Below are 25,459 nucleotides of genomic sequence, written 5' to 3' on the forward strand. Positions count from 1 at the left end.
TATCATTGGTACTGAAAATTTTCCCTGATGCTGCTATTGTTGTTGCATCAAACAGTCCAGTATCACAGTGGGCCAGCCTCAATAATGCAGGCACCACTGCCAGAGTCAGCATCCCTGGATGAGATGAAGTTAGTACTGAGGAGTGTCTCTTCCCAGGACACTCTGCTTGTCCTCCATCTTGTTTGCTCATGCATGGTATTGGGATCTCAATCTTTTGGAGGCTCCTTTGAGGAATATTGTCTGTGCTTCTGCCTTGATACTGAAGAAGGGGATATTGCCAAGTTTTCCAACGTACTTCTAACAAGATAGAAGTACTTGATGCCTGAGCAGGACGATTCAGAACATGGATGCAGGGTGGCCTTCATAAGAAGTTGTTGCAGTCTCACCTCCATATCATCTTTCTTCTGGGGCTTGTAGTCTCCGCAGATCTGACAAGACCCTCACTAAGATACTTCAGGCACATGGAATGAGGGTCGCTTACTGGCACAGACTTCTTGCAACTGTTACACACCATACACCAGGTACCGGAACAAGCAGGAACCTACACTCTAAGAAAACTTAACAAATGAAACTTACACCAAAGTACTAAATATGAAAATGAGTACCTCTAACAATATACAAGAGAGAAACAAATTCCCTGGAAAGGGAGAACACTTGCAGAAGCAAGCTACCATGCTCCAAGCACCAATCACAGTTGGTAAAAAGGAACTGAGGAGGATCTGGGTAACTCTGCCCTTCTAACATCATACAGCAGCATAAGGCAGTGGAGAGTGAATGTTCCATCCTGACAGGTACTGCTAAGTGAAAAAATTCTGACTCTGGAGCACTCGACATGAACATGTCTGAGGTGGAATGGACATGCGCAATCACTTGAAGAACTGACAGAGGGTCTGGCAGGTCTGTCCCTTTATACCATGAGCTGGCAGCATGAGAGTGCAGTGGGTACGTATGCCACCCTATAGGTACTATTATAGGGAAAAAAATCTCTCCAGCTTCAGTGCACTGGGAGTACACATCCCTGAAGTGGAATTGACGTGTGTAATCACTTGATGAAGAACAAAGGTTACAGGTTATTTTTTTTTCATCCCGAACAGAGTGTGAATCTTCCTGACTTAGAAATATGGAGCTGTGGTAATACACAGACAGACAGACACACACACCCCTTAAAAGATCCCAAAGTACTTTGAAAACTATACATTCAAATTGGAGATATGCCATAATCCTTCAGTAAGCGGCAGTGTTTAGTTGTGCTGCCCCAGAAGCAGACTGGAACTCAGAGCCACAACATGTCCCTAATTTCTCCTTTGCTCTGGCAGAGAAGTAATCTTTACCAGTCCTTTACATTGTGAAGAATGCTTCTCCTTCTGCATTGACCCAGTTGTGCTGGCTGGTTAGCTCTATGCACCATCTGCATAGAAGGGGCAGTAGTGGCTCCTTCTCCCCTCTGAAGTGCTACTTATAACATGGGTAGCATGTGCAGAGGAATAAAAGAGGAACTTTATGTCCCCTTATTCTCCCGCAGAGAAACATAAAGAAGTAACAATCTTGCCCTAAATACTGACAAATCCAATGAAATGCAAGTAGAAGGTTAAAGATCAACTGGAACAACAGCTTGCACAACAATGGAATCGTGGGAAGTCTAATGATATATAAAAACTGTAAATGTTAACACTTGAGGAATACTAACAAGCTTTTTTAGTGAACTAACCTATCCATATATGGCTTTGCATGTGAAATTTCTGCTGGATCTTCCACTCTTCTCCACTTCACTGTTGCTTCCATTTCAATATTTTCTATCATTTCAATTCTATCCTTGACCTTTAAAATATATTAAACTTTAAATGTTTCTGTTCCTTTTATTTTTAATATAAATACTCATTTTTCAAGAAAAATATAAATATAAGCTTATCATTTTACTTTTACTGATTCAGCTTTGTATTTTTTATAAATGTCTGGCTCTTTATCTTTATATAGAAATATTAATTTAAATTTAAATGTCAACGGAGTGATTATATACTTATATTATTTCACAGAACTTTCAAAATATAATACATGATGAAAACCCAGAAACCATTAATGTACAAAATACTAAGCTCTCTAGCCAACCAAAAGACAAGACACTCTAGACAACCATGCTCGAATCTGCTTAACACAGAGAGTTGCTACGATATGGGATTTTAGAGATGGTGCTGACGGAGAGTAAGGGCCTGACTTTTAAAGTCTTTCAGGTGCCTAAAGATGCAGACAGGCACCTAGTGGGATTTTCAAAAGCACATGCACATTGATTTCAACATGAGTTAGGTGCCTAAATACTTCTGAAAATCCCACTAGGCATGTTTCTGCATCTTTAGGCACCTAATCACCTTTAAAAATCTCTCCCTAAGGCCCCACTCCTACAAAGCACTTCAGAATTAGCTTAAATTTTTCCTCTAATGTACAACATATTTAGTATTTAGGAAAGAACTTCATTACTTTATTTTAAAAATATTAATGAAAGGCAGATTCAACTCACGGAAAACCATTAAACAGATCAATTTAAAGTCAATGTTGGACTTGTGTAGTAATCTTTGTATAAAATATGCCTTGTGAGATATCATTTAAAATTAATAACTCACTGGTCAATAATGTCATTGTTAAATGTATGTGGCAACATTATATGTAAAGTTATAACCATAAACTGAAATTAGGTCTGACGCGTTTACCAGACAAGTCTGAATAAACCAGCTTTTCAAAGACAAAGGACAAGCTTATACCTCTAACCAGATATCAAAGTTGATAAGCAATCACCTGTCAAGAGGCTATTCTTTGGCAAGAAATGGTGGGCAGGAACAAACGGAACTGCATTTTAGCAAACAACAGGATGGAACCTCTTTCACCACTAAACTCCTTGTCTGTGACCTCACAGCAGGAATGAAATGTTAGGGGTAACCCTCAGTAAAATGCATGTCAAAAGGGGACTGGACTATAACAGGGAAGAGCAAAAACACCCCATTGTAACTCTCCCTATCATCTAAAACAACAAAAGAAACAGCTGTTGGACTTTGGGAGCAGATCCTGGCCTGAGAATTTGGTCAAAGTTACTGGGATCATCTGGTAACAGACTGCACCTTGAATCAAATCTAGTTTAAATTTTAGTACTAAAAAGCATTTTATCTTTTTTTCTCTTGCAAATACTTCTCGTTTTAGTGCCTTATACTTGTACTCATTAAAAACCCATATCTTTGTAGTTAAACAAACTTGTTTTATTCTTTAATCAAAAATAATCCCATGGTGTATCTACACTGAATTGCAAGGGTAACTACACTTAAAGTAGCAAATTGTTAGATACTGAGGGGCAACAGACCTCAAATACCTGAACTGTCCAAGATAAGGCTGGACAGTGCAGAACAAACATTTTTGGGGGGAGGGAAAATTTGTTTCTAGGAGTATGTTGCAGTCAACAAACCAAAGCTGTAACCAAAGCTGCTGGAAGCCAGAGAGTGGATGGTGTGCTGCTGAGAAGCTGCTGGAGTCAAGAATTGCTGGACCAGGGCTGTGGCTATACACAAACACTCAGGGTATGACTTGCTGGCAGGCTGACTGTGAGCAACCCAAGCTGGAACTTACAAGAGCAAAGCATTGTGAGGCACCCGAGTTGGCAGAGCAGGGGCAACCCAGCCCCGCACTGGTCTAGATTACAACCTGGAATATAAGACCATTGAAGACAATGGATTTAGGATCAGGCCTCATTTGCTTAAAAAGGTAAACACATACTGTCTTGCTGAACTGACATGGGAGAGATATGGAGTTGTTGGGGTCAGGAGGTTGCAATGTAATAATTTCAAGCAGTATGTTTATCGACATTCCCTTCTCTGGCCCATGTACCATAAAACTGAAAGAAAATATAACTTACAAAGTTACAAGCATCCAGATTTACTTCTTTTCCTGCAATATATAATACAGTAAATATTTAGGAAAGAACTCCATTACTTAATTTTAAAATATATTTACCACAGCACAGCTTAATTTCATGGAATTAAACAAGCAATTTAGAGTAAATGTGGGATTTACGTACTATACCCTGAAACTGATAAATTGGCATATAGTCTGGGTGAAAGCAGTCTTTTGGAATTAGAACTCTAACCAATAAAGCAGAGGTGGGCAAACTTTTTGGTCTGAGGGTCACATCGGGGTATGGAAATTGTATGGCGGACCATGAATGCTCACGAAATTACGGGTAGGGGGGTGGGAGGGGGTGAGGGCTCCGGCTGGTGGTGCAGACTCTGGCATGGGGCTAGAAATGAGGAGTTCACACTGTGAGAGGGGGCTCCAAGTTGGGGTACGGGCTCTGGAGTGGGGCTGGGGATGAAGGGTTTGGGGTGCAGGCTGGGGCTCCAGGCTGGGACCAAGGGGTTCAGAGGGCAGGAGGGGGATCAAGGCTGGGGAAGGAGTCAGAGTAGGGGGGAGAGGTGTGAAAGCTCCTGCTGAGCCTTATCCCCCACACTCAAACCCCCTGATGAGCCCCACTCCCTCTGCACGTGGACCAGCCACCTGCACCCGGATCCCCACCCCACTAAGCCCTAACCATTTGCAACTGGATCCCCACCCTAGAGTCCCATTACCATTGCACCCAGATCCCTCCAACCACCTGTGCATCCAGATCCCCTCTGCGTCTGGATCCCCCACTAAGGTGCCTGAATCCAGACTGCTCCACACAGAACCCTCACAACCCACGCCTGGATCCCCCCACACTAAGCCCCTCCACATTTGGATCCTGTCTTGCTGAACCTACCTGGTGCACCTGGCACAGAGGGGCAGGCCCCATCCTTGCACTATGTCAGGGTTGGGTGCAGCCTCCCCACTGAGTCCATGTTGGGGGAGCGGGTAGCTGCACAGTGATCTCCCACCTCTGTGCAGCCAGTGGCCTGTGCTCCCCAGTGCCATGCTGGAGCCTCCACATTTCTTTGACAAATAAAATTTGCAGAATTTTAAAATACTGTGCACAGAATTTTAATTTTTTGGTGCAGAACACCCTCAGGAGTAAACTGTTATATACCTAGACACCCAACTCTTACATGGCTAGGTGGAAGGCAAGGTGAGGAAAAAGCAGCAACTGTCTCAAATAGCATTTCATGGGAAAGCCACCTTAGAATAGGAAAAGTCAGTTGGTTTCACATGTGACAATTGTGTCATGCTATAATAGTATACATTTCTTTTCAGTATTTCTTTAACCGTAACCTTACAAACTTACCAACAAATATACTTTGCTGAAATGAATTGAGTTCAACATACATAGTGCAAACATGAGGATATGGAGCAAGAAATGTATCCCCATGTTTGAATCTCAGTTTTGATACTCTCTCCCATTTACTTAAATCTGAATAGTGGAGTTAAAGCTTTAAAATGTAACATTAAAATGATATAAGATGAATAAAAATCATTTGGCTACCTCCATTTACTGCTTCAAAAGTGTACCTTTATAAACCTATATAAACGTATGCACCACACTCTTGTACATTAACTTATCTGTGTATTTATAAGAAAAAATCTATACGATCAGCATCTTTTTCTTTTATCAGTGGTTTTATGTTTTCACCCTAGATTCAAGCAGCTTCTTTACTAGGCCCTAGTCCTGAAATCCTCACTCAAAGTAATATACCTAGCACCTCCATGAGACAATCAGAATAAACCCTTGAATGTTCTTCATTGAAAGTAACACATTTACATTTTAAATTAAAGTACCTTTCATAAGTATACTATCAAATGTACAGAATTGACTTGTTCAAAATGTGATTTAAAATAGTTATTTACCCTATAACAATTGGTTCTTCAATATGTTTGTCCATGTGGATCCCGCTCTGGTTGTGCATGTGCCCCAGCCATGCGAGGTGGGATTTTAGCCAGAAGTGTCCACATACCTCCCCATCCCAGGGTGAAAAAGGCACTGGGCCTAAACATCACTTAGTTACTTCACCAGCACAGACTCTCCATGCTATATAGGACTCTGTGGTAGTGATGAAGGAGGTAGGGTCATGGGGTCCACATGGACAAAACATCTAAAAGAACCACTTTACTTTAGGGTGAGGAACTGGTCTTCAAGTACTTGTTCATGTGGATCTCACATCTAGTGATTAGCTAGAAGTCAGATCTAGCAACCCCAACCATGGAGCAGTGTTGGATAAACACATGTACTGAATTCCACATTGCTCCCCACAAATCTCTAAGATTGGAACATTCCTCAAGCATGCAAATTTAGCTGCTTTGACTCCAGGTGAGTGGGCTTTAACATAGAGAGTGAAATTCATAGATTCTAGGGCTGGAAGGGACCTCAAGAGGTCATCAAGTCCAGTTCCCTGCCCTCATGGCAGGACCAAATACTGTCTAGACCATCCCTGACATTTAGCTAACCCACTCTTAAATATCTCCAGAGATGGAGATTCCACAACCTCCCTAGGCAGTTTATTCCAGTGTTTAAGCACCCTGACAGTTAGGAACTTTTCCCCAGTGTCCAACCTAAACCTCCCTTGCTGCAGTTTAAGCCCATTGCTTCTTGTTCTATCCTTAGAGGCTAAGATGAACAAGTTTTCTCTCTCCTCCTTATGACACTCTTTTAGATACCTGAACACTGCTATCAGGGCCCCTTTCAGTCTTCTCTTTTCTAAACTAAACAAACCCAATTCTTTCAGCCTACCTTCATAGGTCATGTTCTCTAGACCTTTAATCATTCTTGCTGCTCTTCTCTGGACCCTCTCCAATTTCTCCACATCTTTCTTGAAATGTGGTGCCCAGAACAGCACACAATACTCCAGTTGAGGCCTAAACAGGGCAGAGTAGAGCAGAAGAATGACTTCTCATGTCTTTCTCACAACACACCTGCTAATACATCCCAGAATCACGTTTGCTTTTTTTGCAACAGCATCACTCTGTTGACTCATATTTAGCTTGTGGTCCACGATAACCCTTAGATCCCTTTCTGCCATACTTCTTTCTAGACAGTCTCTGTATGTGTGAAACTGATTGTTCCTTCCTAAGTGGAGCACTTTGCATGTGACTTTATTAAACTTCATCCTGTTTACCTCAGACCATTTCTCCAATTTGTCCAGATCATTTTGAATTATGACCCTATCCTCCAAAGCAGTTGCAATCCCTCCCAGTTTGGTATCTGCATACTTAATAAGCATACTTTCTATGCCAATATCTAAGTCATTGATGAAGACATTGAACAGAGCCAATCCCAAAACAGACCCCTGCGGAACCCCACTTGTTATACCTTTCCAGCAGGATTGGGAACCATTAATAACTACTCTCTGAGTACGGTTATCCAGCCAGTTATGCACCTACCTTATAGTAGCCCCATCTGAGTTGTATTTGCCTAGTTTATCGATAAGAATATTATGCGAGACTTATCAAATGCCTTACTAAAGTCTAGGTATACCACATTCACCGCTTCTCCCTTATCCACAAGGCTCGTTATTCTATCAAAGAACGCTATCAATTTGGTTTGGTATGATTTGTTCTTTACAAATCCATGCTGGCTATTCCCTGTCACCTTACCACCTTCCAACTGTTTGCAGATGATTTCCTTAATTACTTGTTCCATTATCTTCTCTGGCACAGAAGTTAAACTAACTGGTCTGTAATTTCCTGGATTGTTTTTATTTCCTTTTTTATAGATGGGCACTATATTTGCCCTTTTCCAGTCTTCTGGAATCTCTCCTGTCTCCCATGTATTTCCAAAGATAACAGCTAGAGGCTCAGATACCTCCTCTATTGGCTCCTTGAGTATTCTAGGATGCATTTCATCAGGCCCTGGTGACTTGCAGGCATCTAACTTTTCTAAGTGATTTTTAACTTGTCCTTTTTTTATTTTATCTTCCAAACCTACCCCCATTCACTATATTAGGCATTCTTTCAGACTTCTCGGTGAAGACCGAAACAAAAAAGTCATTGAGCATCTCTGCCATTTCCAAGTTTCCTGTTACTGTTTCTCCCTCCTCATTGAGCAGTAGGCCTACCCTATCCTTGGTCTTCCTCTTGTATTGATGTATTGATAAAAAGTCTTCTTGTTTCTCTTTATTCCTGTAGCTAGTTTGAACTCATTTTGTGCCTTTACCTTTCTAATCTTGCCCCTGCATTCCTGTGTTGTTTCCCTATATTCATCCTTTGTAATTTGTCCTAGTTCCTATTTTTTATAGGACTCCTTTTTATTTTTTATATCATGCAAGATCACGTGGTTAAGCCAAGCTGGTCTTTTGCCACATTTTCTATCTTTCCTACCCAGCAAAATAGCTTGCTTTGGGACCCTTAATAGTGTCCCTTTGAAATACTGCCAACTCTCCTCAGTTGTTTTTCCCCTCAGTCTTGATTCCCCTCAGATTTTGGTAAGCTCAGAGAGAAGGTTGTTGAGAACTTTACAGATTTCACTGATATCCACGATAGGCGCTGATTCCATGGGTGCTCTGGAGCACAAGTACCCATGGAAAAAAAAATAAGGGGTATTCAACACCCACCAGCCACAGCTGTTCAGCAGGCCCGCCAATCAGCTATTTGGTGGCTGGCAGAAGGCACTCAGGGGATGGAGTGGGAGTTTTCAGGGGAAGGGGCACAGAAGGGGAAGGTCCTCTGGTGAAGAGGGCAGAGCAGAGTGAGAAGAGGCGGAGCAAGGGTGGGGTTCAGAGAAGAGGGTGGAGCATCCACTGGGAAAAATAAAAGTCAGCTCCTGTGACATCCACACCAAAACCAGGGAGGATATTGTGAAAGTAGAATGAATTATATTGTAAAAATAAGAATGGATTAAAGAAATGTTGTATGTACCTTTAAGCAGAAATAAGAAATGTTGAAATACAGGTGCCAGGAAAAGAAACATTAGGCATAAACAAGGGTGCTAATGGCGAAACATTAACAGAAGATTGGTAATAGTTAGTAAAGATATAAGATACGCATGCCTAGCCCAGGTAAATTTATCAGATTCTGCTTCCTTTGTTATCTTGTTAAGTTCTCGCCCTTTTATCTGTATAAATAAGATAGTTTGTGTCTTGCATGGTGCTCACATTATCTGGGTGTTATTAGCAGAGCGCTGTGCTAATAAAACAGAGTGGTCTGACAAACTGTGAGTCCTGAATCTAACTTTGATTATATTATGGAGGTTATTTTACAGAAGATGAAAAAAGATGGCTTGGACATGTCTCACTGCAAGGAACAAAGCTATGATAACTGCGATAACATGCCAGCACAACACAAAAGGTGTTCAAAATCAAATTGAGTAGGTAAATCAGCACACATATTTTGTCTCATGTGCTGCCTACTCACTGAATCTTTTTGGAGAATCTGCTGCAATGATTGTTCCAAATTGTTCTACTTTTTGGAACTGTTCAAAGATTGTATACCCTGTTTTTCACTTCTATTAATCATTAGGGTGTGTTAAAAAAGCAAATGTGCACTTACATTAAAATGCCTAAGCACAATAAGATGGTCTGCAAAGGTAGAAATCAGGTGTTTGATACTTTAGACAAGATCTGGCCTACAATCATATGCCAGAATTTATGCTGAAAGCAGATAGCTTGCAAATGAACATTTCAGAGTTTGTGTTTCTTTTTTTGGACGAGTTATGGTAACTCTCTCATAAAAAAAATTAATGTTGTGAGAAAAAAATTGCAGAGTTCAGTTCTTCACAGTTAAACAGCTTGCAGTTTACTTGGTGGCTTTTGAGATGCTTTATCAGAATTACAGTCTTCTGGGTTCATTGCATGTAAGGAAGCTACTGCTTCACAGGTTGAAACGTTAAGAATATCCACACAGTCCAAAGAAAAACCATTTCAGAGAAGGGAAGCAATGCCAGGTGAACTTGCAAAAGACAAAAGGTCACCTGATCCTGAAAAAGTTTCTGAACACAAGGTTTTCACAATATTGATCACAACTGGACAATAGGATGGGTAAGTAAGATAGAGTGAGAGAAAGATTTGCTTTTTAAATGGACAAGCAGCAAAGATCTAAAGAGGCATGCTCAAAACATAGCAAGCAGCTGCCCTAAGGATTTAAATTCTGAAAGTGGAAAGGATGAGATTGAGCTCTTAGCTACATTCACAAAAGGCTTTTAAATGAGTTTCTCTAAAAAGGGAAACAGCACTACATATTTTTTGCCATCTTCCTATAACCATGGCTGCTAATGAAAGGAGTTTCAGCAAGCAAAAATTAATCAGGACCTACCTAAGAACATCCATGGGATAGGAAAGGCCAAACTATCTGACAACTGGTTTCTATAGAGAATAAGGAAGCAAGGCATGAGATTGTTTCAGAGAAGGCTAGGAAAGTCTCTTTGTAAGACTAAATTCTCAAATAAAATTTCTGCAACAGAAGACAAACATAGGGACAGATCCTCAGTTGATGTAAGCTGCATAGCTCTCTTGACTTCAATATTGATTTATGCCAGCTGAGAATCTGGCTCATAAATTCCACATACTAATAATATAAATTAAACAAGCTCCCATACATGGGCTCACTGAATTTATTCTGACACCAAGCAAAGGATACATGGAAATATAATAAAGTGTTCTGTAGTAAACAGATGTAAATGATCAAGATTTCCAATAATTATTCGAATGTCTTTCTAAAAGATTTTTAAAAATAGGGAGCGATATTAAAATATTAACAGTATATGCAAATTTCTATGTGAGTGTGGGATTTTTTTATTTATTTATTTTCTGCAGCTGGAGGTAGGTGGGGCTCAGATTTGAGTCCTCAAACCAGGCCGAGGCAGAATATCTGGCATATGGCACTACCAGAGGACCGAAATGCTTTAGTTAAAGACACTGGGCTCAGTATAAGAGTGTTAGGGCATTAAATTCCAATCAACGATATGCAGATCAGATTAGGTGATTTGATGATCCTTTCTGGCCCTAAACTCTATGAAGGTATTGAAGTTCCATCTCCCTGCCATGGGTGGTAAGAAGAAACTGAGGGCTGCTCTACCTTTTATGCCCTCCAAAGAAAGGTACAAGGTAGTACAAAGCACAGGTGAGGTCTCAACCAAAGCTGCTGGCCAAGAAAATTCAATCTCATAAGCATGGAGCAGAGGCACAACAGAAGCAGAATCCATATGGATAAATACTCAAAGAACAGTGCGATTTCAGGTGTTGCTAATATTTACTTTTGTGCATTTCAGTGTTTCTCAATCATTGGGGTTGTGGCCTGACATCCTCTTCCCCCCAGTGAGATCATAAAAGGTAATGGAACTTTTCATTATAATTCTAAAACAAAGAAAATAAAATTTTGAGAATAACTTTAGGTGGTCAAAACCTTAAAAGTTTGTGAGGTCAAATGTATTAGTAGAGGTTGCATTCTATTAGCTAACTGTTACATGGTATGTTTTTACTTTAAAATGTAAAAAGTTATGAAAATTCTTGATTTCAAATAAGGGGCCACCACCCTCGAAAAAGATTGAAAAGCACTGCATGCACTCAAATAATAATTCTGCAACTGAAGACAAACATAGGGACAGCTGATGTAAACTGCATAGATCCATTGACTTCAATATTCATTTATGCCAGCTGAGGATCTGGCCCATAAATTCCACAGAGCAATAATATAAACAATTTCCCACAGACTGGCTCACTGAATTTATTTATTTTGACACTGAGCAAAGGATACATGGAAATATAGTCAAGTGTTCTGTAGCAAATGGATGTAAATTATCAAGATTTCCAATGATTACTCGAATGGCTTCCTGAAAGATTAAAAAAATTAGAGAGAAATATTAAATATTAACAGCATATGCAAATTTCTACTGTTGATATAATTTTAACAGTGTGGGAACATTTTTGTTTTAAGAGTCTGTTGGTCAATATCACTGGTCACAGGTTCCTGCAGATGCCCAAAAGCCCATCAGACCTGCAAGATAATAAGCAGCTGATATACACACAATAGTGCAACCAGTTCCTGATCAAAGAGTAAAACAACTGAGATTCCACCCCAAAAGAAGCCCAGAATCTGAGGTGGGTTCACTGAGAAAGACCAGAAAGGGAAGAGAGGTGCAGCTAGCTTCATGAACATGACAATTTCTATTTTTTAGATTTGGTATTTATTAGGTATATTTCTATATTTAAGGTGGAATCTCAAAACTTTGCATTTACAGGCTGACATTTGTGGTTTGGATGAAAACTACAGTATGTTAAGTTTCTTAGCTGGTAATATATTTGTTGTCAACCTCAATCTGTAGACCAAAAACGTGTTTTTCTCTGGGAATATTTCATTTTTCAGAATACTATTACCCTGTAATGAACAAAATATTTATTGAGAGGAGCACCCAATGTAAAATTTAGATAACCTACCTCTAGTTCCTTGGCAGTATTTTCATTGTTGTCTATATCATCACTGCTGTGACACAAACAAAAAATATATTTAGCCTCACAAAATGAAAGACAAGATGGAGCACTGTAATTATTTCCATAATGATAAAATGTCTCAGAGGAATCTGATTTCACATGGAAAATATGAAGCAGAGACAAATGAATTCTTAAAAGGTGAAAGAACAGTTATTTACCTCATAGTAACTCTGGTTCTTCAAAATACGTTGTTCTCAAGGATTTCACTCTTGGCATGACTGCACCCAATGCGCACAAAGTTGGCCTTTTTTTTGGCCACTAGTGTCCACTGGGACTACAACCCCTCCCCAACTGAGGGCTTAAAATTCAGAGTGGGTCCAACCATCACTTCCTTTGCCAACACAGAATCTGAGAGGAGTAGGACTCCAAAGTAGCAGAGAAGGAGGGGGGTATCATGGAACCCATATATACAACATACATCAAAGAACCACAGTTACTGAAGAATAAGTAACTGTTCTTCAAGTGAATGTCCATCCACATGGATTTCACTCTTGTTGACTAACAGTTATCTGTTTGCTTGCAGGTGGGTTCTAGGAGTCCTACTTAAACAATGCCTGCAGGACAGCCATACCAAAAGAGGCATCCAATCTGTAAGCTTCTGCCAAGAAACATTGTCTTATAAAGGTAGGACAGAAATACATGTAGCTACCCAGCAGATTTCAGACACGGGCATTTTTCAAACCGGCAACAGAGGCTACCTGTGCTCCAGTGGAATGAGCTCTAATGTGTCTAATAGAATCTATTCTGACTAGCTTGTAGCATGTTCTTATACAGGTGGATACTCTCTTTGATAACCTCTGAGATAATACTGCTTGACCCTTAGCTCTATCAGCAAAGGCTATGAAAAATCTAGGTGTGTTCCTGAATGATTTTGTCTTGATAAAGTTGTCTGACAATGCCCTTATACATCAAGTGTATGAAGTTTAGTTTCCCTTGCTGTTAAGTGAGTTTTGGGGAGAAAACTGGGAGATGGTTGGATTAGTTCCTTTGAAATGTTAAAACAACTTTGGACAAGAATTTGGGATGTGTCCTGAGAGTAACCCTGTCTTTACAAAGCACTGTATAAAGGGTCATGAGGGCCTGCATCTGCCCTACCATTCCAGCTGATGCAATGGCTACTAAAAAAGCATTATTCATTGATAGGTGGTATAGACAGATGATTAGGGAACATATTGCTAAGGTCTCAAAGGGAGATTGTTTGATGACAAGGGAAAAGTATTGAGATGCTTAAATAGAATACCTCTTCCAACTTATAAAGCTAAGTCAGTCTGGTTCAGGGTTTCTTGTTTTGGAGCAGAATACTCCAAACTTCAACTGAACAGCTTCTTTTAGTTTATGTTATCCAGCCAATAACCAGTCTTTCAGTTGTAAGGAAGCTGGGTCCTGATGCAAGATCCAACTGTTGTTCTGGGGGTATGTCTACACTACAGGATTATTCTGATTTTACATAAACCGGGTTTGTAAAACAGATTATATAAAGTCAAGCGTATGCGGCCACACACAGCACAATAATTTGGCGGTGTGCGTCCACGTACCGAGGCTAGCGTCAATTTCTGGAGCATTGCACTGTGGGTAGCTATCCCGTAGCTATCCCATAGTTCCCGCAGTCTCCCCTGCCCATTGGAATTCTGGGTTGAGATCCCAATGCATGATGGCGCAAAAACAGTGTCGCGGGTGATTCTGGGTAAATGTCGTCACTCATTCCTTCCTTCGTGAAAGCAACAGCAGACATGCTGGAGGTCTCATGTTGCCAGTACTAAAAACATCCTTGGAATTTCTAAACATTATAGATGATAATTTCCTAATTCAAAACATGTTGCAGTCAACACAAGTGAATTCTTTATTAGACCTCACCCTAACAGACAAAGAGGAACTGATCAGAGATCTAAAAATTAATAGTAGCTTAGGTACAAGTGATCATGACTTGATCACATTTATCATGTGCAACCAGAATAAACTTCATAACAGTAATACATATACTTAGTGCTTTAATAAGATCAATTTCACAAAGCTGAAAACAATTATGAGCCAAATCAGTTAGAAGGAAGAATTTAATCATAAAAATTTGAATGATAATTGCAAATCATTTAAGAAAACCTTACTAGATGCCAAAAAAGCCACATCTTCACAACTGAGGAAGAATGCCCTGCTGACTAAAAAAAACAACCTGGTTTAGAAGGAAAGTGAATGCAGATATAAATAAATAAATAATACATAACAAATAAAAAAGGGGGAAGTTGATAGTAATGAATATAAACCAGAAATCAGGAATTATAGAAAATTGATAAGGGAAGCCAAGGAACACAAGGCCAAATATATGGCCAACAGAATTAAGACACCTGATGCTGAGGGGTCAGTACCAAGAGAAGCACGATCTGCAGATACAGTCACACCACTTGTGTCATTTTAGTGATTTGTATCAGGGCACCAGAAGAGGCCTTCTCAGTCTTCTGGCCCTTGGAAGGTTGAACCTGAGACAAGTTAGAAGTCTGATGATTCTTGTGTCTTAGCTTTCTAGGTGCCAGAGACTATAACCTGATCCTTCACTTATCCTTAGGGTGGTGCTTCTTTCTGCCTTTGTCAGAAGACACAAATGCTTGAATAATAGTAGATCAATGGGGCCTTTGAGTAGAGTGCCCCAGGAACACAGGATGGGGTCTTGACGAAGTGGGCATTCACCCACGAAAGCTCATGCTCCAATACATCTGTTAGTCTTTAAGGTGCCACAGGACTCTTTGTTTCCTTTTACAGATCCAGACTAATACGATTACCCCTCCGATACATAACAAACAATCAAATTCCTATATTTATATAGTTAATTAGCTAAACAAAATAAATAAACTGATTAACAATAATCCTAAATAACTCCAGCACCGAGCATACAGAAAAGGCATGCATCTCACTGTCATGAGTGATAAGGAGGAACTGAGCGATAGTTGGGCCTGCTCTGCCCTTTATGTCTTGGGGAGGGTCACAAGGACATATATGGCACAGTTGCAATTGAAATAGACACCGCTGGCCAACAGAATCTGATCTCACATGCATGAGGCACGTGCGCATGAAGAATGGAATCCATGTGCATAATCACTTGAACAGAAAATCTTCATAAATAAAATACATTTTTAAAATCCCAATTCAGAAAGGGCCAGAACCCAAGGCCTTTGACCTAAATGGAATGACGTAATAACCTGAGTCTACTCTGGATCAGGCCCTAAAAGAAAATATACTGATTTCTCCTCCTTGCTGCTTAGGTGACAGCAGTGGAAGCACTGAGAATCCAAGAGCCAGTCTCATTGTTCTCAGTTCCAGTGCCTGACACCACAACATTATCTGTCAGTGGAGAGGAGCAATTACAGAAAAAGTCCTTCTTGGCCCCTGCAGCCCCAGAATGAGGCATGCTGTTGCTCTATGGGGAGCTCTATAGTGCTGTGAGGAGATGGAGCACATGCAGTGCAAATGGAACGTTCTGTGGAATAAGGCTGTCAATATAGCAAGCAAACCTCTACTAAGCATGTACCAACAGATTTTCAGAGGCTTGTAACTTATCTAGAGACAGCAAAAGGCACATCCTTAACACTGGGGCAACCTATCAAATCCCTGCTCCAAACAATGGAGGCACTAGAGCTTCTCAGTTAAACATTTGTAAGAATATTTTAACATGAATTAACATATTTCTCCTTAACTTCATTCTTGTAAATAGCTGAACTACTTTTGATGAAAAAGTTTAAAAAAACTCTGAGGCAGATACTCAACAGGAAAATTTCAGACAAAACATTTGCTAAACTTTAAAGTTATAAGCAACTGAAAACAAGGCCTTATAATGGAAAGTGTTAGGCAATCTTTTAACTATAGTAATAGGTATGGGCTCCACCAACAATAATAAAAGGGCAGTGTCCTCAACTCGTCTGGAAGATAGAGCATGAAGACCATTTCATAGTCTCGGGTGACTCCCTCTGGCCAATGCTCAGTCTGGTGATAATGAACTTTGAAGATGAAATATCCAGTCCTACATGACCAAAATTAGAACTGTTGCTGTTTGGAACCTTCAGAAGTGGTGCTAGTGCTTAGTAAATGAAGCATCTCCCAAAATCCTCATTTTGAGATAGCAGTACAATACATTCTTACTGTAGCCTCATGCTGCTGTGGGCTGAAAGTATGGGTTTGGTTCATACCTAGGAGTAAGAAACTTGCTTACCAGAGGAAGTTGCCATATCTGATTTTAAGTTTATATACACTTCTGCCTGCATGAAGAAACCTTGTTTCGGGTAGTGGATATGTAAAAGGTTTTAAAAACATCTTTTTCAGAATACCAACCTAGGTAAGCAAGAGAAATCAGATGTTAAAAATATTAAATCCATCCCAATCCATGTTTGTATCTTTCATAGTAGAAGACAAGAGTATTATACATACAACTTTTTTTCTAGAGCAAGTTTGCCTGTCAGACCTGTACCCTGATCTCCCTTGAACCTAACCCTATAATTCTGCACATTTTGCTACTAACTGGAGATTTAATTGCTGAGAGTAGTAAAACTGGTAGTAAAAGGGACATTTGGTGTATGCGTAAGATGAAAACAATTTAGTGCTACCACAGCTGTCTGTTGAAAAAAAAAAAAAAAACTTCCTCTTAGAGTTTAGGCTTGTTTTTCTATCGTTACTTACTGCACGTACGAAGTGAACTACTGTATTTAAAAATACTAAAGTTAGGTAGCCACATTAAAGTACTTTCATGGCTATTCAAAAAATTTATGCTTTTTCCCCAGCATAAATCTGTAGCCAACTTCTACTCCTTAATTATTAAGTGAGTGGAACTGATATGCTGGATTTAATTTCCTTCAGACAGTTTTAAAACCTGAGATAGCTTGGATTTGATTATCAGAGGCACTGAGCAACCACAAATTCACATGAAATCAATGGGAGCTGAAGTTGCTCGTCACCTCTAAAATATTAGGCCCAATGCATCTCAAATTGAGAACACACAAAAGGAGGCACCTAATGTCTGAATGTCTAATGATCGTGTCTGAAAAGGTTTCATGTGCTGTCTTGAGCACTGCCAATTTTCAAAGAACAATTCTGAAAATACAAAAGTTTGTAAAGGAAACTATAGGTGACTCTACTCAGTATACCTATTCTAAATGGTACCTTCAGTCACTGTGCCTGTAGATAGGAATCTGTGGGTTTTGCATTGAGATATTTTGCAAGATCTTCCTGCAAATCCCATCATTTTTAATCTTCAGGATCCTAATTCTGCACTGACACCCCCACTCCCTCTCTTCAACACTGCATCTACCATCCATCTATGCAGCCCACAGTGAGTATCTCAAGTAGGCTCTGCTCCTACCATTGGACAAGAAGTTTCATTTGCTTTGCCCACCAACACTTACTGTCAGTTTCTGAGCATCCGTATGGTCTGTGCTCCATATGAGCTTCACAGATATTGCAGCCTCTGCAACACAGTCCCACCAAGATAAGGTCTCCCCACAAAATTAAGATGTCAGTCTGTCCTGCAGTGGCTGAAGTGTGTGGGTACCAATCTCAGGGCAGATTGTTAGGAAACGGCAAAAAAAACCAAATTGGCTGAGAGTTCTATACTTAGATTTTACCAGCCAATTATCAACTGTAAACTCCTTGGGCACTAAAACAGCCTTAAGATGGAGTCACAGATAGTCCCCCTGGATACTCCAATCTGTCTTGCCACCCAGGTAGGCTTGCCTTTGTGATAGATGGTCGCTTACACCGAAGAACACAGCAACATTCAGATTAGTCCCAGTCCCAAAGGGCCGCTTACCCCAGGTCAAATGCACCTTAGATTTCATGCCAAAAACACCACTTGTAGCCAATCCTATAATAAACTATCTAAAGATTTATTATTAGGAAAAAGAAATAGATTTACAAGATTAAATCAAGTAAACATATTATGACGAAGTTCCTCCTCTACCTTGGTGGGTCCTGCGCTTATTGGCAGATTTGCTCACCTCAGTGATCTTCCCCACAGTCTGGATCAACTCCTCCTGTGTCTGATCAGGAGTTAGGAAGTTTGGGGGGAACTCGGGCCTGCCCTCTACTCCGGGTTCCAGCCCAGGGCTCTGTGGATTGCAGCTGTCTATAGTGCCTCTTGTAACAGCTGCATGACATTTACAACTCCCTGGGCTACTTCCCCATGGCCTCCTCCAAACACCTTCTTTACCCTCACCACAGGATCTTCCTCCTGGTGTCTGATAACACTTGTACTCCTTAGTCCTCCAGCAGCACACCCTCTCACTCTCAGCTCCTTGTGCCTCTTGCTCCCAGCTCCTCACACGCACTTCCTCTCCTTTGGCTCCTCCCCGCCTGACTGGAGTGAGCTGCAGGTGATCTAATAAGCCTATCTGCCTTAATTGGTTCTAGCAGGTTCCTGATTACTCTAGGGCGGCCCCTGCTCTGGTCAGTTAGGGAACAGAAAACTACTCATCCAGTGACCAGTATATTTGCCCTCTACCAGACTCCTGTACCCAACTAGTCTGGGTTTGTCATATATCCCTTCCCCCAGCTCAACACCAAGGGGTTGGGCAGCTTGGGAAGCCAGACAGTGCACACGTGACAAGCCATCGGCATTGCCGTGACGGCTCCCTGCTCTGCGTTGCACACGAAACTGGAAAGGTTGGAGGGATAAGAACCACCTGGTCACCCTTGTGTTATTCTCCTTGTTCCACTGCATCCATTGAAGAGGGGCATGGTCGGTCATGAGGACAAATCTGCACCCAAGCAAGTAGTAGTGCAATGCTTCCATGGCCCATTTTATGGAGAGGCACTGTCTCTCCACCACTGCATATTTTTGTTCCCTCCGAAGGAGTTTCCTACTGAGGTAGAGAATTGGGTGTTCCTCCTCCCTGACCATCTGTGATAGAACAGGCCCCAAGCCTACTTTTGATGCATCTGTCTCCAGGATAAATTCCTTGGTGAAATCAGGGGCTATTAGTACGGGGTTACAGCAGAGGGCAGTCAGTAGGTCTGTGAATTCTTCCTCTGCTGCGTCAGACCATCTCACCAGATCAGGTCCATGGGCTTTCACTCTGTCAAGGGGCTTGTCCTTGTGGCAAAGTGGGGGATAAATCATCGGTAATACTCCACTACACCTAGGAATGCCCGGACTTGTTTCTTGCGACGTGGTTGGGGCCAATTTTGGATAGCCTTCAACTTGTTCACTTGGGGTTTTATCAGACCTTTTTCCATAATGTAGCCAAGATATTTGGCCTCTGTAAACACTACAGTGCACTTGGCAGGGTTTGCTTTAAGGCCAGCTCGCCTGAAGGTATCAAGGACTGCCTCCACCTTCTCTAGCTGGGTTTCCCAGTCTGGAGTATGAATGACCACATCGTCCAAGTAGGCAGCAGCAGAACTGTTATGCGGCATAATAGCTTGTCCATGAGGCGCTGGAAAATAGCTGGGGCCCCATGTAGTCCAAAAGGGAGGACAGTATATTGAAAAAGACCCTCTGGTATAGAGAACACAGTATTTTCCTTTGCGTCTTCCGCAAGGGGAATCTGCCAGTACTCCTTTGTCAAGTCTAGAGTAGTCAAATACCGGGCATTACCCAGACGATCCACTAGCTCATCTATGCGAGGTATGGGGTATGCGTCAAACTGGGATACTTTGTTTAGTGGCCGGAAGTCATTGCAAAACCTTGTGGTGCCATCTGGTTTGGGCACCAGCACGAGTGGGCTGGACTACTGACTGTGGGATTCTTCGATGATCCCCAACTCCAGCATTTTTTTTTACTTCTGCTTTTATTTCCTCCCTTTTGGCCACTGGCACTCGATAGGGCCTCATTGTTATTCTGCCCCAGGGTTCGTGATGATGTGGTGATATGTCTCGGTTGTTCGACCTGGTTTTGTCAAGAACACATCTTGGTTCCGGAAGATCATCTCAGACACCTCATTCTTCTGATCTGGTGTTAAATCGGGAGACACTCTCACCTGTTTGGAAGGCTTGTTTTCCTGGGTCAGGTCTTTTTGGACAGTTATGCATGCCTCTTGTGCATGCCAGGGTTTCAGAAGGTTGATGTGATAAATCTGTTCTTGTTTTCGGCGTCCTGGTTGCCGCACCTTGTAGGTTACTTCCCCCACGGGTTCAACCACCTCACAGGGTCCCTGCCATTGGGCCAGAAGCTTGCTTTCTGCCGTGGGTACCAACACCATCACCCGATCCCCTGGTTGGAACTGTCGGATTTTTGCCTGGTGATTGTAATGAGTTCTCTGGGCCTCCTGTGCCTTTTCCAAATGTTCCCATACAATAGGGGTGACCCGGGCTATCCGGTCTCGCATCTGTATTACATGTTCTATTATATTTCTCCCCTCATTGGGTTCCTCTTCCCAGATCTCTTTGGCGATATCTAGTATGCCACGGGGGTGACGCTCGTATAATAACTCGAAGGGGGAAAACCCAGTTGAGGCCTGCTGTACCTCCCGGATAGCGAACATAAGATAGGGTAGTAGGGTGTCCCAATCCTTCCCATCCAGATTTACCGCCTTCCGTATCACAGCCTTGAGGGTTCGGTTAAACCTTTCTACCAACCCATCAGTCTGCGGATGGTAGACTGAAGTTCTCAGGGTATGTATATGGAGCAGTGTACAGAGGTCCTTCATTAGCTTTGACATAAATGGGGTTCCTTGGTCTGTTAATATCTCCTTTGGTAGCCTCACTTGGGCAAAGATCCCCACCAGCTCTTTGGCTATCGTTTTAGAGGCTGTGTTCCACAGGTGGACGGCTTCTGGGTAGCGAGTAGCACAGTCCAAAACAACAAGTATATATTGGTGGCCCCGAGCCATCTTCTCCAGGGGTCCCACTAGGTCCATGGCTATTCGCTCAAAGGGGACCTCTATGATGGGAAGGGGAACTAAAGGTGGGGACAGCGACTGTGCAGCTGACACTTCGGGCAGGACGCACAGTACCTCCGCACATCTTCATGTACTCCAGGCCAGAAGAACCGTCATAGGACTCGTGCCAGGGTCTTCTTTACCCCCAAATGCCCCCCAAAAAGATGACTATGAGCAAAACTTAATACAGCATTCTGGTGTTTTTGAGGTACTAGGATCTGCTGTACCTTCTGCCCCTGTACTGGTGCAACCCGGTAAAAGAGATTCTTCTTCATTATGAAGTAGGGTCCTGGTCCCTGGGTTTTCCCTTCCATGGGGACCCCATCTATTTCAGTCACCTCCTTCCTAATGTTGCCGTACCTTGGGTCTTCAGCCTGGTCCTACCCAAAATTTCCACTCCCGGGGCTAATCTGCCCAAGATCTAGGGGCCCAGTCTCTGTTGTCTCTACTGGTTCAGAAGCGTTAGGGTGGGGGTCAGACTCAGGTGCTTCTCCCTCCTGGGTGGCCTCCTTTTCAGCTGCTCGGATCCGCTTACCTACGAGAACGAACCTCTGGCTTTGAGTCAGTATTTGGGTTCCCAAGGCCTTAGCTGCCCTCCTTTCCCTTTTGACTTTCTACCCTGTCTGGGAATGGAAAATAAATCTGGGGATATTTCAGAGAAGACTGGGGGTTGACAGTCTACTGTGGAAGCCTCACTAACTTCAGGGTTCCTCTTTTCCTCCAATCCTCCTACTGGGAGTAAGTTTCCAAACCCTGGGAAGTCCCTCCCTATGAGCACCGGGTATGGGAGATTAGGGACTACACCTGCTGCTACCTCAATAGTGTTCCCCTGAATCTCAAGTTTTACTGGGATGGTGGGGTAATAACCAACTGTCCCATGGACGCATGTTATCCCTGTAAGCTTAGCCTGCAGCAGCTGACTACACTTGACGAGCTTCCCCGAGACAAGCATGATAGCACTCCCCAAATCAACCAGTGCCGTGGTCTCTACCCCATTTAGGTTCACTGGTCTGGTGTACAAATGTGGGGTTAGTGAGAACCCCACAAGGTGAATTAGGGAGCATGGGTCTGCCCAGTTCCTCAGGTTACACCACATCAGTTCCTCAGCACTGGGACACTGTGCAGCTATATGTCCCAACTCCCCACAGGCAGAACATCTGTATGGAGCCCTAGGCATTCCCCAGTCTCTTGGTTTGAGCAATCTAACATCATGATCCTCTTCTCCCTCCGTGCTCCGACTCTTTGTGGCCTCTGGTGGGCCTTCAGCCCCTCTCTTTTTCCACCTGGGCCCTCCTGGTGGCCCAGTCACCTGAGCTCTAGGGCTTGGTGCTGCTAGTTTAACCCAGGGTGCCTCTTCCTTAACTGGTCGGGTCAGCTCCCTCGCCATCCTTCGCCTCTCTACCGGTGCAACAACCTCATCATAAGTGGAGGGTTCGTTCTGGCTTACCCAGGCACGAAAGTCTGGCGGTAGTCCCCTCATGTATCAGTCGATGACCGGAACCTCTAGTATCTCTTCCAGACTCCATTAGCAACCACTTTCATGCGAGATGGATGAGGTCATACAATTGGGACCGCAGGGTTTTGTTTTCCTGGTATCTCCACTCGTGATACCGTTGGGCCCACACTGCGGTCGTTACCTCCGATCTGGCCAGGATCTCTGCTTTCAGCTGAGGGTAGTCTGCTGCAGCCTCTTCAGGCAAATCATAGTAAGCATTCTGGATCTCCCCACACAGGAATGGGGTAAGGATGCCAGACCACTGATCTCGAGGCCAGGCCTCCCGTAGGGCTGTCCTCTCAAAGGCCAGAAGGTATGCCTCTACATCATCCTGTCGCGTCATTTTCTGCAGCCAATGGCTGGCCCATATGATCTGCGTCCCATCATGGCCGCGGTTGAGCTCTGTAAGGGTCTTTACCTGGTTTACCAGTTCCCGCAACATAGCCCGGTCTTGAGAAGCCTGGTCCATCAGCAGGCGATTAGTCTCTTGCTGCAAACGCACTGCCTCCTGTTGGGTAGCTGCCTGGACACGGGTAGCCTCCTGCTGGGCCACCGTAGCTTGTATCAATGCCCGTACTAAGTCATCCATTGTGGTAAAAAAAAAATAAACCCTCTACCATTTTTTTTAAATCACTCTCCTCCTTCTGCTGCGCTGTGCACACCAAGTCCCACCCCTGACACCAGCTGCGACAAAGTTCCTCCTCTACTTTGGTGGGTCCTGCGCTTATTGGCAGATTTGCTCACCTCAGTGATCTTCCCCACAGTCTGGATCAACTCCTCCTGTGTCTGATCAGGAGTTGGGAGGTTTGGGGGGAACCTGGGCCCGTCCTCTACTCCAGGTTCCAGCCCAGGGCCCTGTGGATTGCAGCTGTCTATAGTGCCTCTGCATGACAGCTACAACTCCCTGGGCTACTTCCTCATGGCCTCCTCCAAACACCTTCTTTATCCTCACCACAGGACCTTCCTCCTGGTGTCTGATAACGCTTGTACTCCTTAGTCCTCCAGCAGCACACCCTCTCACTCTCAGCTCCTTGTGCCTCTTGCTGCCAGCTCCTCACACACACTTCTCTCCTCTGGCTCCTCCCCACCTGACTGGAGTGAGCTCCATTTTAAACCCAGGTGCCCTGATTAGCCTGCCTTGATTGGCTGCAGGTGATCTAATCAGCCTGTCTGCCTTAATTAGTTCTAGCAGTTTCCTGATTACTCTAGTGCAGCCCCTGCTCTGGTCAGTCAGGGAACAGAAAACTACTCATCCAGTGACCAGTATATTTGCCCTCTACCAGACTCCTGTACCCACTGGTCTGGGTCTGTCACAATATATATACATACACAAATGAGTTCCAATTTGAAGTTTCAAAAGAAGTTCTTTAAATAAGCAACCTCTGCATGTCCTTTAGGGCTAACCCAGGCTAAGCAGTGTGGATCTTTTGCTTATGCTTCATAATCCTTGCCCCTCATAGTCCAAGCAGCATAAAGATATAGTTCCTCCTTGTTAGAGGTTTTTATCCCTTCCCCCCTTCTGCTTCAAATTGCAAATTCAGCTGATGGGAAGAATTCACTTGCACATCTCTTCTTTACAGTGGAGGGAGATGGGAGAAAGTCCATTTTGATGTGCCACAATAGTTTGTCTGCTGTTGCTTGATCTTCCTTGTGAGGCAGGACACAACACCTTCTGTTGGAGGCCAACATTTCACACTAATTAATGTCTCTTTTCTGTCTTGTGATTTAAGCCATGGCTACATTATAAAATTAAGTCAACCTAACTTACATCGGCATACAGCCACAGCAGAAATTACATCGCTTGTGCATGTCTACGTTTTGCTCCTTGTGTCAGTGGTGCGTGTCCTCACCAGGAGCACTTGTATCAATTGTATTGCCAGTGTGGAGCATTGTGGGACAGCTCCAGAAAGCCAGTAACAGTCAACATAAGCAAGGCAGTGTCTACACTGATACTGTGTTGACAAAACAACACCAACCTTGGTTCTACGCCACTCTTGGAGGTGGAGTTATTAAATCATCATAGGGGAGCAGTTACATTGGCAGGAGTGAAACTTAAGTGTAGACACTTCCATAATTAGGTTGACGTAAGCTACCTTGCGTCGACCTAACTCTGTAGTGTAGACCAGACCTTACAGAGTTATACAGCCTTACAATGCAAATGCTCAAATATTACCTTAAAATATGGGATACAGATGTTTTAAGAGATTAGAGCATGCAGCAATTTAAAAGCATTCAATAAAGTAAATGTTCAGCACATTTTTATAACTCTAATATCTATTTTAACAATACTAACATACAGGTGCACAAGACTGATTCCAACTATATATTTGACAATATCCAAGTGAGGCATGGGTCCTTGGCATGAGTTGGCATCTAGTTTGCCAGCATCACATAAGAATTGGAAGCAACTCAATACATCCATCAATAAACACACACTTCAGTGAGTTAAATATATGGCTAATTAGTAGTGCTGCGAATTTGTCACAGTATTTTTTTTTTTAAGAAATCACAAATCACAAAGCAGTCACAGTAAATCTAGTAAAAGTAACAGGTTTATCGCTCCATAATTTTTTATTAAAAAAAGCCATGACACATGAAATTCAACTATAGTGTCTTTCTCACCACAGCCAAAGGGGCAGCAACCAGCTGCAGTAAACCCCCCTGCCCCAGCAATACAACCCTAATACCTGGCCAGGGAAATGAGAAGGCCCCCATGTGGCCAGGGGGCTGGAAAGTCCACCTTCCGTTCACCC

General features: G+C 42.7%; 1 protein-coding gene across 1 annotated transcript in view; it reads right to left on the minus strand.

Annotated features, from left to right (window-relative positions):
- MAJIN (membrane anchored junction protein) overlaps positions 1-16,655 on the minus strand; it is a 118,906-nt gene extending 102,251 nt beyond the window's left edge. The window contains exons 1-6 of the mRNA XM_050939732.1: positions 16,555-16,655; positions 12,306-12,351; positions 11,626-11,701; positions 5,231-5,356; positions 3,893-3,924; positions 1,709-1,818 (exon numbers count right to left, since the gene is read on the minus strand). Coding sequence (XP_050795689.1) covers positions 1,709-1,818; positions 3,893-3,924; positions 5,231-5,356; positions 11,626-11,701; positions 12,306-12,351; positions 16,555-16,655 — 491 coding nt within the window. The remainder of the gene's footprint in view (positions 1-1,708; positions 1,819-3,892; positions 3,925-5,230; positions 5,357-11,625; positions 11,702-12,305; positions 12,352-16,554) is intronic.
- Between the last annotated feature and the right edge of the window lie 8,804 nt (positions 16,656-25,459).

The sequence above is a fragment of the Gopherus flavomarginatus genome, chromosome 2, assembly GCF_025201925.1.
Source record: "Gopherus flavomarginatus isolate rGopFla2 chromosome 2, rGopFla2.mat.asm, whole genome shotgun sequence".
In the NCBI taxonomy this organism is placed as follows: domain Eukaryota; kingdom Metazoa; phylum Chordata; order Testudines; family Testudinidae; genus Gopherus; species Gopherus flavomarginatus.